Consider the following 18277-nt stretch of genomic DNA (forward strand, 5'->3'; position numbering starts at 1 on the left):
AATAAAGAGTTTAACTCATTTTAACATGATAAACATTAGTAAAAGCAAAAAAGGAAAATAAAACAGTAAGAAGCCCCAATTTAAAGACATTAACACCCAGAAAGTAGCTCTACAGAAAATAACATTCAGATTCAAAGTAAAAAAATATCATATGGGAATATGACCCATAAAAGTATTCTTGACATCCTTGGCAAAACAGGAAATGAAAAGGAAGAGTGAAATGTATACAAAACATAACACAGATCTTCTTGATGCACATTTCTAATTAGTTTAAAAAATAAAACCAACATCTCTTTTCCTACTATGAATGTTTTATTTTCCAGTCATATAGTGAAATTTTGAGTTGAAATTGGAACTATTTCTTTCCCCTCATCTAGAGGTTCATAAATATGTACAAACAGAAGACTCTGGTGCTCAATTTCCCTTCTTGTCAGGAAATTAAATTCACTGGTAAAGTCCACAAATCAAGACATTTGCAACTCACCTAATCAACAAATATGCTGGTTGATTAGTTAATTAATTAAACAATTAATTAATCAAGTTGTAATTATTCTACATATCACATGCATTATTAATCAAAAAATATAGCTTCCCAATGTGTCCTCTGATAGACATCCCAGCTGTGGAGAATGGGTGACAAGTGTCCCTTTACACTCTTTGAAACTCCCAGGGGAGCAATAACATGGATTCTTTTACCCAATATCTCATCCAGGTCCTACTGTCTCCACACAACAAAACTTATCAAACAAGAGCTAATTCAAAATTCAGCTTCTGCTTGTCAGCTGAATGTTAATTCAACAAAAACCCCAAACAACATTGCTGCAAAGCTCAGGAACCTTTCTGAGGTCAGTCAATGCTCTGCAAAACTCTCAGAATGTAGAAATACTGATTATGTTGAAGCCCAAAGCTTCTATAGTTTAATTTCACTATTCAGAACTACATCTAACACTTCAGATATGCTATTGTATTAATTTCAAAGGCATCAAGAAAAAAAAAAAATCTAGGCAAATCTTAGTGATATGCAGATATGGGGAAATTTTTCTGCATAGTCACCAACGAGAAATCATCCATTTTATTCTCAAAAGTAAGCATGTTAACTGATTTCAAATTTGGACATGTCTTTTATAACTAATGTCAAAGCCTCTTACAAGAGAGGTAGAATTGAAAAAGCTGACCCAAAGCACAAGGTCATCAAAAAGTGATGAAACATCCTGAACGGTGACCAAATGACTTCACTGGGATTGTACATCTGAACTCCAGTGTTGATGTCAGAACAACCTGTACAGACACTGCATGGTGGCCACTTGTGTAAGTTCTTTCAACACTTGCACTTTCTCTTGCTATTATAACCAGTGTTCTGTATTTCCCACACATTTTTGCTTAACACATGATATTTTTCCAATGACTAACAGAACAGAAACCAAGTTCTCCATTTGTCATCTTGTAATCACTTGTGCTTCTCAAAACACCTTACTATATGAAGCTTATTCACAATCTCCCCTCTGGGAGGGTTTTATAGGTTAAACTCAGAACTAGCTTCTGTCAGAAACTCTTCAGAGTATGAAACAAATAAACAGCAAGTAGGACACAGGCCTCAACATACAATTATGTTGTATACAGTTCTCCTTGAGTCTCTACAGATGTGGCAAGATCTCCAAACACAATTTGGAGAACAAATCCAATGATTTGCCATTTACATCACCTGAAAAGCCTGTCTCTTAAATTCAGATTGTAACATTAGTATGGTTTGCAGAGTTGTTCAGAAACTCAGTATAACCACTTAAACCTCTTTAATATGTTAATATCACATTAGATGTTATTAATTGCCATATATGATTCTAGACCTACTGTCTAGCAAGCTACAGATCTCCAACACTTCAGACCTTATTTTCTAAATCAAGACAGCATAGATGCAGATTTCTCTCTGCATAATATCCGAACACATTAAAAGAAAACAAGGAAAAGGTAGGTGCAGAGCCCTCTTTTACACTACATGACTACTTGTTAATTACAGGCTTCACTGAAGTGATGAACATTTCAGAGTACACCACCACTCATTAATTCCCTTGTTGTGTGTCCTTGGATTATGTCTTAAGCCATATTTGAGTAGACACTGGTTCCAAGTCTGCATCTGTCTGACATAAAAAGCATTTGCCTGTTGTGTTGCCAAGAGACAGGGAAACTGACTGCTGCTCCGTACTCAGGGGGGGTGTGTGAGAGCAAGAGATATGGAAAGATGCAGCTGAACTGAATCGAAGTTGAGGAATAAACTTTAATAAACAACTTCTGGGATGGGAAGAACAGACCTCTTTTTCCATTCATTTGGGGAACACAGTTTACTTCCCAATCCCTCAGTTGACTCTTGACAAAACTTAAGATTCACAAGCACGCAGTGAAGGTGAATTAACTATCTGCCAAGAATTTCTGGACCCTAGACTGTAGGCAACACAAACCAAAATCATTCATGTATCTTCTATGCTGCTTCCCATTAGTGGCTTATGTAGCTGTAATATATTAATATGTAGTCTTGAAACATTTATTACATTTCAGAATGAAAAAGGTTTGAAGACAAGTGTATCAAATAACTTTCATGTAGCTTCTAGTGTCCACATACATACACTCCTCTGTTCACACATTAATACAGTCTTTCATCAGCTGCTGCATGGAGCTGCGGTAATACAACTGAACCAAATTGGGAGGACTGGCTGATTCCCCAGAAGGCTGTGCTGCCATTCAGCGGGATCTCAACCAGCTTGAGAATTGGGCAGAGAGGAACCTCATGAGCTTCAACAAGGACAAGTGCAGAGTCCTGCATCTGGGAAGGAACAACCCCATGTACCAGAACATGCTGGGGATTGACCTGCTGGAGAGCAGCTCTGCAGAGAGACCTGAGAGTCCTGGTTAACAATAAACTAAACATGAGCCAGCAATGTGTCCTAGTGGTCAAGAAGGCCAATGGCATTCTGGGATGCATCAAGAAGAGTGTGGCCAGCAAGTCGAGGGAGCTTCTGCTCCCCCTCTACTCTGTCCTGGTGAGGCCTCATCTGGAGTCTTGTGTCCAGTTTTGGGCTGCTCAGCTCAAGAGGGACAGCGAAATTATAGAGGGTCTGGCACAAGGCCATCAAGCTGATCAGGGCACTGGAGCATCTTCCTTATGAGGCAAGGCTGAGGGAATTGGGGCTGTTTAGCCTGGAGAAGACAGAGGGGTGACCTCTTTAATACTTACAAATATTTTAAAAGTGGATGTCAAGAGGATGGGGCAACACTTTTTTTCTGCAGTGTCCAGTGACAGGACCAGGGAAAATGGACAGAAGCTGGAACACAAGAAGTTCCATTTAAACTTAAGGAGAAACTTCTTTGCTATTCAGGTGATGGAGAACTGGCACAGGCTGTCCGGGGAGATTGTGGAGGCTCCTTCTCTGGAGGTTTTTAAAACCTGCCTGTAAAGATTCCTGAGTGAACTGATTGAGATTGACACACTTTATAAAGCAGAGGGGCTGGACTACATGATCTTTAGAAGTCCCTTCCAACCCCTACCATTCTGTAATTCTGTAATAAGAAGACCATATCATCTTTTAGCCTGCAAGTGATCCCCATGAGGTCAGAGCAATGAGATCTTTTACAGTCACAAGTACAACACCATAAAGAAAGTCTGTAAGTAGCAAACGCAATCATGAATTGCTGGCAACTGTAATCCTAGAAATTTCAACAAGTGAAGGCAATCCATCTGAAAAAATGAAGAGTGAGATGAAAGAATTTTTGTGGAATATCAACAGATTCTTAAGTTTGTGTCTGCTTCCTTAATAGTACTGCTGATGCGGGAGGGAAAATAGCTGTTAGAAAACACAGCAGCTATTGACTGGAAATAACTAAGCAGAAGGGAATACCATGAGAACCGAGGAGCATTTCAAATGAGATTATTCAAGGTAAAACAGAAGGGCCGATAAACTGGAGCTCTCTTGCTCTCCCATCTGTAAACTGACACACTTAGAAGATTCCTTTTCTGCCCTTACATGGTATTCAACAGACTGAAATGTTGCAGTCAATTTTTCTTGGAGAAAGAGTAATGTAATTTGGATGTTTTCAGTTTAATAAACCAATATTGCACCTAAAGATGTATTTTGGGGATTACACCGATGAAGACAGGTCATGAATAGCAGTGAGTTTTAAATTCTCAGGATTTTGGGGCAGGAAGAATACTGATTTTAGAGATCTAGCAATTTTGAAGAAACCTCAGGTTACAAAAGTAACTACTCAGTAACTACTAAGCAGGAAAGGAAACTTTATCACTCTCCCTATAACAGACTTGTGGTTTGATATCCCTTCGACTTAGGGATATTTTTCATTAGGGTTTGCTACAAAAGGCTGTCAAAGAAAAACATATTTCTCCCATAGAAAATAAAAACAACACAAAATAAATGCTAATATATTACATATTGGAACACTTCCAAGACATGGTGCAGAATATTAGGACCAAGCCTTGGGAGCTACTTAATTTCTGCTGAAATAAGAGCTTCAGAGACAGGATGGTTTATATGACTGTAGGAGTTCATTTTTGTCAGATAACGTATATAGTATGTAGTAAGATCATGTCTCTTCTCTAAAAACTACATCTAAAAAGTAGCCATAGTGAGGCTACTGTGTATTAACACTGGCACTGTGTGTAACTACTTCTTAATATCTGTTTTGGGAAAGAACCAGGAAAGCTAACTTTTTGATTTCCAGTCAAGTACATTTGTGCATGCTGCCTAATTAGGTGATGTGCATGCTTTCTGCTACGATTAACCACTGTAATGACTATCAACATCCATAGTGAAGTCAGAGAACTCATTATATTTGAGGGTCACAGAAGTTTCTCTTTAGTAAAAATCATCGCTTTTGCAGTACATTCGTCAAGGGGAAAACAGTACATAACAGATGAAAGACAGTATAGTTCAAGGTAAAGGTTAATAACTAGATTAGTAAGAAAGTAGCTGCAATCAAGAGCAATTACAGAATTTTCAGATCTAGGAATGTTTTTTTTCAGTGAAGATATAGAAGGGAGAGAGCTCTAGGTATCATGGATTTAGGGGTCCTATAAGGAGAGTTCTCAGTAGGATCTGATTTTACAGAAGTAACAAATATCCCCTTCCTGAAGTCAAAACTGGAAAGCAGCAAATCAAACAAGTCAACACTAAATTGGAGACATTGAGTATCATTAGTCACTCATAAGATGGAAAAGAATTTTTGTTTGGTTGGGTTTTTTCTCCACAAACTGTAGTTAATATTATAAGGACTCTTACCACTCATGTATTTCAGCTTTTACCTGAGATCTACATCCTGATTTTACGTGATTCTTACAATTAATGATTAAAGAAAAATAAACCTTGAATGAGTCATTGTAAATTGCTAGTTTGCTTTAACTATGAAAACTATCTATAATGAATATATTCCTTGTGCTCTGAAAGAAACATGTCACAATGATTTCACGCAATACAGAGGAAAAATGAAGAAACTACTTCCTCTAAATAAAATACAAACCAATATTTGCTTGTGCTATTACAGACACGTAGAGGAAAAGTTATCTAAGAAAGGAGCATGGAGTGGAAATGCTGACTTACTAATAACCACTGACACAATCAAGTTTAGAATAACTTTTACTATGACAATAAATCTTATTAACATTTATAAATATCTAAAGGGTGGGTGTCAGGAGGTTGGGACATCCCTTTTTTCTATAGCAGATAGTAACAGGACAAGGGGTAATGGGATGAAGCTGGAACACAAAAAGTTCCATTTAAACATAAGAAAAAACTATTTCACCATGAGGGTGAGGGAGCCCTGGCACAGGCTGCCCAGAGGGGTTGTGGAGTCTCCTTCCTTGGAGGTCTTCAAGACCCTCCTGGATATATTCCTATGCGACCTGATCTAGGTGAACCTGCTTCTGCAGGGGGTTGGACTAGATGATCTCTAAAGGTCTCTTCCAACTCCTACCATTCTATGATTCTATGAAATCCTTGTGATGTAGCTGTATGATAGGCAAAAGTGGTTTTTATTAACATTTATTTGAGCTAAAACTCAGCTACCTACATTTATGGACATGTAGCTCTGAATTCTTGAATACATGGATTTTCTGTCTAACTGTAGCTTGCTCTTACTCTCAATGTTCCATGGTTTTTACCTGCTGAATTATCTCAATTCATTATTGAGAGACTAATTATGAACACTGATGTGGCATCAGATCGAAGTATCCTATAGAGTTTTACCAATTGCATACATGCAGAACTGCACTGTTTTGTGTCTGTCTTGCTATTTTTCTTGATGATTCCTACTGCTTGCAAGAGGAAAGAGAAGGAAAGAGAAAAGCCATTTCTGATGCACATTCCTTGTGACTGTCTAGGCCACTCTCCAACTCCCATCTCTTTTCAGTCAGAAGAGGCCTCCCCTACTCCGATGTTCCTCATACTACTTTCAGGAAAGTAAAGCAATCCCTTCCAATAAAAGTCCTGTACTCAGGAAAACTACAGATATAAATAAACATTGCAATTCAGAATTAGAAGTTGTTAATGGAAAATGTGACGTTTCTCAAATGAAGGTGACTTTTGAATGGTGTAATCAGTCACTCCTGATATAGAAACTGTGCTATACGTTAGATCAGCCTTGCAGCCCTTCTCAGAAATGTTTCTTTTGCAGGACTGTGGAAAAGTATAAGAAAATGAGAAATTTGATTTGCATTGGAGACACACTGTGGATTTGTACTGCAAGATGGTGGTTTTTTTTCCCCTTTCCACCAATTTCTAAAATATAGTTTGTTCATTGGACTACTTCCAAGCACTTGGCCGATGGAGGTTTATCTTACAGCTCATTTAACCTTACAGCCTTGTTAATCATACAGCCACAGAATCATTTGGGTTGGAGAAGACCTCTAAGATCAAGTCCAACTGTTAACCTAGCACTGTAACTTCCCTGGGCAGACTTTTTCAATGATTGACAACTCTTTCAGTAAAGAAAAATTTCCTGGTATGTAATCTATATTTCCCCAGGTACAACTTGAGGTTGTTTCCTCTTGTGCTACTGCTTATAACCTAAGAGAAGAGATCAATCCACATCTTGCTACAACCTCCTTTCAAGTAGTTGTAGAAAGCGGTCATGTCTCTCCTCAAACTCCTTTTCTCCAGGCAAAACAACCCCAGTTCTCTCAGCTGCTCCTCATCAGACTTGTGCTCCAGACCCTTGATCAGCCCCACTGCCCATCTCTGGACACGCTCCTGTTCCTCAATGGCCCTCTTGTAGTGAGGAACCCAACACTGAATGCATATTCAAGGTGTGGCCTCAGCCGTGCTGAGTATAGGCAGACAATCACTTCCCTACTGCTCTGGCCAAAATATATCTGATAGAAACCAGGATGCTATTGGCCTTCTTGGCTACTTGGAACACAACACTGACTGCTATTCAGTTGGCTGTCAACCAATATCCCCAGGTCCTCTTCCTCTAGGCAGCTTTGCTCAACTCATCTGCTGCTTGTGTGCCCACTGATCTACATTGATCTGTATTGAATTTCAATCAGTCTTGGAAAATCCCTCTGCTGCATGTCTTTATCATTGGTCTTTCTCATGTTTTCTTCTCATAGTATAATGAAATCTGTCACCCAGCTCTTCACCCTGCTTTCCACAAATTGTTCTAAATGTCAAGTGGCACCGGTTTTGCCCACATGACAGTTTGGGTGGGGTGTGTGTGTCTGTGTATGTTTGTTCAGTTTTTGTTTGCTTGTTATATTGATACCACTGCATACTTTGTTCCTCAGACACCAAAGTTGTTTTAGATATTAATGCATCAAAGTTATTGAGTTTTCTCTTTGATGACTACAACAGGTATGTGTGACAAATTGCTGTTGTTGATTTGTTCCACTGCATCTTCCACAGATGCCTCAGCTTGAGACTCTTCCTTTGATGCATTCCTCATAAAACAATTGTGCCATGCTCCCCAAGGTCTCCCATGGTAAAGATCTTTAAAAAACTCTTTTAGCTCTTCTGCTACAGGCTTGTTTTTCTCTCTTTACACCTTTGATGCCCCAATTGTCCTTTGATAAAACAGTCTTTAGTAAGCTTCCTCATCCTGATGTTTCTGAATAAGATTTTTTTATTTATTGCAAGTTTTCCCTCAAACTTTATTTGATGAGTTACTGTGGTTTACAGTTAATGTGCAATATTCCCCATCCCTCTCTATTTCTCTCATTTGGCAAAACCCACACTTTATATAAGACTCTGCCTTTATTTGCACTCTGCACTGTGCCATTTAGTCATTCAAACTTCCTTCAGCCCCTCGTGTCTTTCTGACAGGTGTTTCACATTTGCTTTAAGCATTGCTTCAGAGCAAGTTTAGCTTTAGTTCTTGTTTTGGAGATCTGATGACTAGATAATTTATGAAGCAGTCATTTATTATGGCTAGAAACTTTTGATATAGGAGTTCAATCTCAATGTAAAATTTATCCTGCCTTCCAGGGACTAAGTGAAGTCGCCCCATTACTGATGCATTTTTTTCTGCCTTAGAAGCTATTTGAACACCATCAACACATCAGCTGCAACTTTGCTATTCCAGTCAGCAGGATAATGACAATGTTCTTGTAGGTTTAATACTACATGTGAAACATTCACACAGATGTTCTTTTATTTGTGTAAATGGCTACATTGTCATGATTTGACTCAAGGCTTACAGATACTAAGTATTTATATATCAAGGATGTGCACAGACTGCTTCTGTAATGCTTTATCAGGTCCAAATTTTTACTTCTTTAGGATACTACTGAGTTTTAAAATTACAATTTATAATATTAAGTAGTAAAATAAATACAGCAATACAAATGTATTTAAAAATATCTTAAACAATGGACCAGGAATTCCAAAAGATACTGTATTTATGTTACTTATAAGACTTCCTATTTGCTTTGTAAACACATGCAGAAACTTCTTCCTAAACAGGCTTTCCTGTTTCAAAGGATGAGTTCTGTCAGTGGATAGCATCTGTCTTATTATCAACACATTATCACAAGCATGTGTATTATTTATACTAATACCTTAAGTATCTAATATGTTAATTTTCTGGATGATAACAAACCAAACAAATATATTTTGGCAACTGTTACTGTTACTTTTATCTGACAATAAAACAGACAAGGACATACCAATACCACATTCCATACAAATTAATCACACACTAAACCCAAGGGAACTCCAAGTGTAACTTTATGAATACAAACTACTATCCCTAATGGATTTTTGTTTGTTTGTAACCTAATGGAAAATTTCAAACTGTTGTAAGAGGCAAAACAAAGATTTGATACAGATGTTCAACATATAGGACAAAGACACAGAGATCACAAACCAATTACTGCAATGGGTAAAACAGACTAGACTTGAGGAAAAATAATTTTAACTAATTGCCAATTAAAACAGAGTAGGATGGTGAGACATAAAGACAAAAAACCCTCAAAACATCCAAATAAAACCTAAACCACCCTTCCTCCATTCATTCACTCTTCTTCCCAGGCTCACTTTCACTGTCGACTGTTCTACCTCCTCCTCTCCCAGTCGTGCAGAGGGATGGAGAATGGGGCCTGTGGTCAGTCCCTAACATCTCCTCTCTGCCTCTCCTTCTGCACCTCCTTCCCCAACCTGAGCCCTTCCCAGGGGCTGCAGTGAAACCTCTCCCCAGAGGGGTCTGTCCTAGGGCCATACGGGTCTCTCTGCCAGGGCGCCCGGAGCCCCTCCTGTCCTCCTCCTGCCCTCCCTTGGGCAGCATTTTGCCTGCTCTTCCCCAGGCATTCCCTGAGGTGCCTGCCAGCCCATGGTTCAAGGGCTCAGCTGTGCCCTGTGCTGCAATCAGCTGGAATCAGCTGTCCCCCCGCCCCGGGGCCCATATTGCAGCTCTCCCACCAGCACCTTGCCATGTAAAACCAACACATGACCAAAATGAAAAACAGAATGAAGGCAGGAACATGCCTACATGTTTATTAGGAACATGCCTTTCCTCATAGAAAAACCCCCAAACTCAAAACAAACAAAACAAAATCCCAAAACCAAAACACAGCCCTCAAAAAACCCCAAAACATCTAAAGAAACCCCCACATAAAACTTCTAAAATGATTAAATGAGAAATGTCAGTTCCACCAAAAAGATGTTGGTTTCCTCGGTGTAACTGTTCAGTGTAAAGAACATGTAAAAACCACAGAACTTCAGCTGCTGTGTGTCACATCATGAAAGGGTATGAAGTAAAAAAATAAATAAATTTTTAAAAAAGGTCAAGTCTTGCACAGACTTTTTTTCAGTCCATAAAAAACTCAGAGAAGATTAGATCACCTTGACAAAATTATTTTGAACCGTTAATTGAAATAACAGTCTCCACATAGCAAACTGATGTTTTGCAATATAGAACTGTCAGACTGTATAAAGCTTCCTTACAAAAACCGTTATTACTTTGACATGTTAGATTCAACGTTGCTGTTTTGACATAAAAGAACAAGTTTCTTCTTGGCGCAATTCCACATCAAATGAAGTTAAACCAGGTAAACACTTTATCCCATGTCTTTGGACTAGCACTGAACTTCTGCATGTTCATGCTTTTCTGTTTGTTTGTTTGGTCTGTCAAAACGAAATGCCCTTGTCAAGCTGTATATAGCCATTTTCGGTCACAGGACTGCAGTGCAAGTACTGTGCTTCAGGAAACCTCAGATGTGGCTGAATATGCTGGAAGAAAGTCATATTGATCAGGCTGATGAAAGCTCTATCTTCCCTTGAGTTTGATTTTCCCCCATATAACCTTCAATCTTTAAGAGTTTCCACTTAAAAAAGCAATGAATAAAACCTAAAGGTCCATAGCATTCTATGCCTTATACAATTTGAGTAATGTGCCTTCAAATTCTCAAAAAGAAACCAAGTAACAGTTGTTGAGTAAAAGTAGGGTTAGTATCAGCATGGAGGCAGAAAAGTGGCCTGTCTGTGCCAACAGAACTCAAAAAACCCCAAATGCACATTTGCACATTATTATTTTAACAAACTTTTTGGGTTGGCAACAGCCTTGAGTTAGCTTTTTGTAAAAATACAGTAAGAAGTTCAGCCCTTCTGTGATTCTGTAAAATGAGACAGTTAACATATTATAGAGCCATATAACATTGCACAATACTAACAGATTTGATGATAGCAGGGAGGATGGAGAGGGCAAATTGTCTGTGTTTCTTGGTAAGGCTGCTCCCTGAGCAACAGTGGGAGATATGAGAATTAGAGAAACAGGCACTGTCCTACATGATCAGTGTTGGCTTTCCATCAATTTCAATGGCATTGAACCAAAACATTATTTAACAACAGTAAGGGTAACAAGAATTAAGACCTGAGTAATGAGAGAGCAGAAAAGCATAAAGATCAAAATAGCTTAAAAGTACTGTAAAATCTGAGGTTGGTGACCTAATGCAACGACTATGTTGTAATAGGAAGGAAAATTATTTTGAGTAATCAGAGGGTAGAAACCCATGAACTGTAAAATCTGGGGTCAGTGATCTGTGAAGAAACTGTAATATGGAAGATTTTTTTTAATTGAAAAGGAACTATTAAAAATATAAACCTCTACTTTTTCAATGTCATTAATCTAGAACTTTCACAGATTTGCTGAGAGGTCCTTTGGTTCAAGAAGTGGGAGACATCTCAGTCTTAAATTGAATTAAAAACTGTGAAGCTAAAATAATTACTCAAATATTAAGTGTATTCATTTAGTATTGACCTTCCCTAAGAGCCCTGGAAGTATTAAAAAGTTAATGTCTTTCACAGCAGACACATGAAATACGTGATTTTAAAGCTTGTTGAGTCAAAAACCTTCTCCTTTTATTTTCGTCTTGTTTTCCACATAGGCCTATTCTAGCAAAAAATTCGAAAGAAGCAACTAAACTCGATGAAAGAACACAAAATTGTATGCTGGCATACTTAGTTTTTTATTGCTACCACTTTGTTTTTGTTATCTGTAGAAAAAAAATGTTTTATCTAAATACATTATTTGTGCAACTAGCAGCCTAAAAGGCAGAAAATGAGATGCACATTATTCTAGATGCCGATTATGCCACTTTGCATGACTTTTTACAAAGACATGAAAACGGCTAACAAGCCATGTGCCAAATCTTTATACTACAGAGTCTACATTTTCATTTTCTTTATCATAAATCTTTTTTTTAATCAGAAGAAATGTTCATTCTGTTTATGTGTAAAGTGCTGAAACATGTGATACGCTTTATTTCATGTAAACCTCTAACATTGAATAAAAGCATTTTAATTGCAAAACTCCATTTTTGTTTCTTCCTTAGCACTTACTCCAAAGTACTCCAAAGTATCCAGATTTTCCCTTTATTGTCACAAAATCTGAGATGTGAAATTGTCTTGATACGATCAGTGAAGATTAGTTTCATTCTCCTGCATTAGAAGTAATTTACTTCAATGACATGTTACTGTATTACTTTGAAAAAGAACTTTGAATGACAAGTCTGCTATGCTGTATTTCTATTTTCAAGAGTAAAATAATAAATTAATAGAATTACTACCTTGAAAATTCAATATAACACCTGGGATTTCTTTCCCAATCTAACTTTCAGTACAATCACTTCAGGTCATTTTAAAGACTGTTATTTTCAACTTCCCTTTCCTGCATTCACACACATTTCCAACTTCCACAGATCCTTATGTCCCCTATGAACACAAATCTGAAAATGTTTTTTGAATTACAGGCAAAACCACATAAGCAAAGTGTCACTTCCCTTTACCCCTCAATTTGGGAAGAAAAATGCAGTTGAAAATCAACTGCAGTTGAATACCTCAAAAAGTCATTTCTATTTACCCTTCAGAGGACATCTGAATTGGATTAAGGGGGATACGTTCCATATTTCAGGGATCCAAATGATCCACAGAGAAATCAAGTGTCAGTCTTGTGCATTATATTCCTCTGCTATTCTCTCTAATAGCATGATTCACTCAGTCTCAAATCATCACTGATCTTCCCTATACCACTGCACATTTACTTCTTTTTCCAAAGTATAAAGGACAGTGAAGGTACAGTGATGACCTGCTTTCTATGCAGCTCAGTTTTAAGAAATATCAGAAGGAGTAGACTTTCTGGAGACAAAGAAGTGTGAAGGTTCAAAATGAAGATTGTTAATGGATTGAAACATGTACTCTGTTTCTCTTTCCTAAAATTCTTCATTTGTTATTCTTCATTATTTGTTATTGTTCCTTTGCCTGTCTTCACCATGACATAGGAATTACTTAACCTGGAAGCATGAAGAACATGCATGAAAGAACATGCAAATTATAGCAGCCTGAAGAACATGCATGAGAAATGCAAACTATAGCAGCCATGGCAACTGAGAAATGTTAAAGCTTGCAGCCCTACAGCACAAGTTTTTCTAGATTTCCTCGGGAGAAGTATTTCTCTGAGCTGGTGTAGTCAGTACCTGACTTCACACCAGTCACGGTGCATTTGCTAGCCTTGCCCCTTTCAGTGCTCACAGCTAAGTTTTCATTCCAGTGTTTTTCAGCAGAGAGATGCAAAAGACAAGATATATCATGTACTTGAAAGTTCAGTTCTGTGTATTAAAGCTGCTTATTTGAGACAAAGATATCTGTTCCTGTTCAGTCAAATGTTCAGTTTACCCACTGCATCACACAAACATACTTGCATCAAAGGTGAGCAGTCTGTCAGAACTAATATCGTTAGGTCCTATTGATCATCTGGAAACTTTCAAGAAACCCTCCCCAAATAATTCATCATTTTAGAAAAAGAACCCCCTATGGGGTTTTTAATTCTTTAAAGATGCCTTATTTAATGCAGAACTATTTTTTGAGGTGTTTGTGAGGAAAACATACCCTGAAGTATTGAAGAGATAACCTATGTGCAATACAAGGGAACGAGTTAAAGAATCCCAGAACCACAGAAAACACTTAACATCTATAAAAGAAACATTTCTCATTTCTACTACAAGCTCATTTTTCGAGGACCTGTGTTTTGCTACGTTCCTATAAAAAGCTTCCGAGTATGGCTGATATAGATTAATTTTATACAGATTTTCCATGTACAAGTGACTTTTTCTTTAGAGAAAAGAAATAATGGCTAAGGAATGGCAATACGCTTGATATTGAAATACAATGATGACTTGTTGTCCTAACACTTGCTGTATAACAAGATGATGGCAGTAAATTAACCCATCCTCTTCACAGTAAGAATGAGAAACCTTACCATTTTCATTGCAAGCCTACCCTATTCTTGTCCTCAATGTGCATTTCCATGACAATGACTGTAATCAGTATAACAGTATTGTACATAATGACTCTGCTTTCTCTGATGTTACACCCAAATTGGGTGTGAAAAATGTGAAAGGACAGATCTCAAATGGCAAAACTCTTACCAGTGAAGCAGAGTAGTCTACAGAATTAATAATTGACAGAGTTGATAGTGTGCTGCCACCAAACAGAAGCCTGGAATTAAAGTGTACTGCTCACATAGTCTTCCTTTATAAACCAAGAGGCTTTGCACGAAAACTTCTTGTGAAATTAAAGGCACATAAATTGGGACCTTGATGAGGTGTCTACAATTAAATGCAACATCAGTAAAACGTTCATTTTTCAAAATGAAAAGGAGTTCAGGCATAATGACCACTACTGAAATTCTACTAATTACTAATTTTATGTTATTCTCAGCCAGACTTTCCCTTTTTTCCGAATTAAAATTATATGCCCGAGCTAATATGATTGATCTTTGTAGTACATCAGGTCATCAGAACCATCACAACAAATGGAAAATAAAGTGAAGATGCTTCTAAGACCCACAAGCTTCTGCAAAGATAAGCTTACTAATGTTTCAGAGTAGAGAATGATCAATGGCATAGGGAATTCTTTGAGGTAAAAGGGAGACAAACTGGCAAGTACAGAGAAAGAAATTACCTCAAACAAGGCATGGTAGTCACATTCTGACCATGAAAGATTTAAAGAAACCCTACTCATTGATCTCTGCAAATGTAGCATTAGTAGAGTGGTCAGAGGATTAAAGAAAATATATAATGCTATCATAGGAACACAAAATTGAATGGAATCATTCTGTAGCTCATTGAATCCAGGCCTCTCTTCTTGCATGCAATTGTATCTATAAATACTTTCATAAAGACAAGACTTTGAAACCGCTTCAGATTTTTGTTTCCACTCTTCCTATTAGAAGACTTTTCCAGGATCTCATCTATTGTCTTATTTCCATTCTGAATCAATTTATGGCCACCAAAACCTCTTGTTTTTTGGTTTTTTCCAAGGAAATATTGAATGGACTTATATACCTCTTCATTGTCCTTTGTGGTTTCTTCTGAAGTGTGTTTGCAGAATAATTCATGCTCTCTACTATTATTTGTGAGAGTAATTAAACAAACACACTTTAGATTTTACCATCCCCCCAAACACAGTGTTCAATTTTCACTGCATAACTTCATATATAAATTCATTTTTCCTGGCCAAAAATACTCAGAGTAGTAAATAACATTATTTTTCACAATAGCTTTAATACCACTTTATCTCTGTTTTGATTATCTCAGCTTTTGCAGCTTAGTATCATATTTACCTTCTTTAAGATATGACAGCAGAGGTAGTATTTGATCTGGCAACCAGATCTTTCTCTTCCTCTGTCATTTACACCTGACAAGCCAGTAGTGTGCAACAGAATTGTTCTGTAAGAGCCTTGTCACGCTGCAGTCCCGAGGTTTGCTCTCCAGCTCCATATCCAAATGTTATTCATGTTATCTAGCTCTTTCCAGACAATGTTTTGATTCTCCTGCATAGCTTTGTGTCAGCAAAATGTTTGTAAAATGTTTCCTCTATTCCAAAATCATTCATGAAAATGTTGAGCAGTCTAAGATGGGTCTGGAAGCATATCTCCTCCTTCCCTCACCTGTTTTAAATGCTTCTCTTTCAATGCAGCCCACTATCTCCATTTAGAAAGGTTCTTCCTCAGTTTACATTTCCTGCACAAATCCCAACAGTGTTCAGGATGCTGAAATACTTGGTATTTTACTAAGGTTGGCAGAACTAAGCAAGGGTTTTTTTGCTCATTGTGTTAACAGCATCTTAAATACAGATGCTCCATTTGCTATTTTTATCTCAGATAACACTGTTCAAATTTGAAAGCCCTTGCTACGAGACATCTGTGATTTCAGAAGCTGCTGCTTTCCTTGCATATCTTCCATTCTCTAAGATATAATTCTCAGGATTACCAACATGAAGGCACATGAAAACTAAACAATTCCTTTTCCATGCCCTCATTCCCATTAGCCATTATTCTTCACCCCATCTATTCAGCATCTTTCTCTATTTTCCTTAAGGAAATTAACATTCATCTCGATTACATAATAAAAAGAAATCTGTCATAACACTGAAAGACAGTATTTGAGGGAGGAAAGCTCCATCTGTGATACATCTTGCAATAAAGCTATATATACAGCTTTATGCTATTTTAATGAAAATTTAAAACACAAGCCATACAGACAACATTACACATGGTAAACCCAGCTTCTATTGGCCAGCCTACAACAGCATCAGCGTGAACTTTGTGCTTGAAGGTCACTATATAGGTCAAAATTATAAAGGCAGAGCTGCTTGTTCTCACAGGCTTCTGAGCAACTGTAACAAGTAACACAGCTCCTGCCTCTTATTACAAAGAAAATCACAGAGAATTTCCTTGTGGAGAAGTCCTTTTCCTCTCTACCCTTATGCAGTTTAGACTGTATTTATAATCCCCTCTGAAGTAGAACTAATTCTTATTCTGGAATAGTCTGGAAAAGTCTTTAGAAGTGACATACTTAAGCCCCATGCATTTGGGGTTCTCAAATCTGTTGTAAGAGGATCAGCTGCACTCACTTTGTGTTTAGCTGAGCTCAGAGGAATATTTTATCAAATTTTAGTATCTTCATCCTATTTACTTTATCTGTTTTTTTTTTCTTTATAACAAAGACAGAAAGTACACATACACAACTGGCAAGTTTGCTCTGCATGTATGTGGTAATCCAAGAGGTTTGCTGCTTTGAAAAAAGAAGGTGCCATCTAAAGGGATACCTGGTTTAACTATGTCAGGGCCACATTTCAAGGGACGGGAAAATGAAAACCAGAGCCAAAAAGAAGACAATGATCTTACCTTTCCTACGTACTGAGGATCTGGTCCCATGTGTTCTTCTAAAACAAAGAACTGATTCCACACCCATCCACGCTTGGGACGATGATGCACTTCCGTTTCACCTTCTACGTGTTTGGTTTGATTTCTAGTCACCTTGATGGAGCCATGGTGAGCAGCTCCATAACACCTCTGCACAAAACAGAGACAAACTAGGACTGGGCAGATACAAGATGTACTTGAAATTCTCATTGTAGGATAAGCTTCCCGTTCAAGGTTTTCTTTCTCTTGTCTTTTTCAGTTGTAATCCTTTAATAAGTTCCCGAGACAGAAGGTGAAGCCTGGTTCAGAAATACAGTCCAAAATGGGTTTTTCTGCTTGTTCATGGTTTAGCTGCCCATTTGGGAAAGCTCAAATTATATTTACATTATGAAAAGCTGTCTGGAAAAACTGATATTTCTTCTGAGGTCTTCACAAAAGAGTTCCACAGTCGACCATTTTCTAATAGGGAAAGAAAAGAAAGGCACTTACTCATCACTAAACCCAGCAATTTTCAAGTTCCTGACCTTAGATTACACTCACAGCTGTACGAATGAGTCTCTCAAAGACTCTCACTGTAAGTAAAATTTCTTTTCAATCCTTTTCACTTGTAAAAGTGTTTTCAGAAGGCTGTAGGTTTGTTGTTTTTTTCTTGAATTAAAACATCTTAAGAATTAGCACGGTTCACCCAAGCTATGAAAGCATTCATAATATTAAAATCTACGTGTTTCTGAATAGTTCCTTTGACCTTTACCTGCAAATCACTGACGTGGTCTGGCAGTAAAATACACTCTGCTACAGTCCTATGAAATAGACAGAGATTGATAATTCATTTTGCATGAGTTCTTGAACTTCTACGCACCACACAGACGTCCAACACGGTAAAAAATACCAAGGTTATTGATAGGTTTTGAAAGAAAGCCTCCAAACTGATTCTTTACATAAATTCAACCAGTAACATATTGGAACCTCACAAAACTATTTCATCCTGGCAGAAAGTTCAGGTACTGTTGTTTAGATGGTCATTATTACTTTTATAGAAGCATCTAAGTTCCCAGTGACATTATTTTCTCAGCTTCAGAAAGGA

At 37.6% G+C, this 18277-nt stretch overlaps 1 protein-coding gene across 3 annotated transcripts in view; it reads right to left on the bottom strand.

The window, feature by feature from the left end:
• Nucleotides 1–17403, bottom strand: part of CDH18 (cadherin 18) — a 151103-nt gene extending 133700 nt beyond the window's left edge. For all 3 annotated transcript variants that reach the window (XM_061994609.1, XM_061994608.1, XM_061994611.1), the window contains exon 1: nucleotides 17176–17403. In XM_061994609.1, coding sequence (XP_061850593.1) covers nucleotides 17176–17403 — 228 coding nt within the window. The remainder of the gene's footprint in view (nucleotides 1–17175) is intronic.
• Nucleotides 17404–18277: the final 874 nt, after the last annotated feature.

Source organism: Colius striatus, chromosome 4, assembly GCF_028858725.1.
Source record: "Colius striatus isolate bColStr4 chromosome 4, bColStr4.1.hap1, whole genome shotgun sequence".
Classification (NCBI taxonomy): Eukaryota; Metazoa; Chordata; class Aves; order Coliiformes; family Coliidae; genus Colius; species Colius striatus.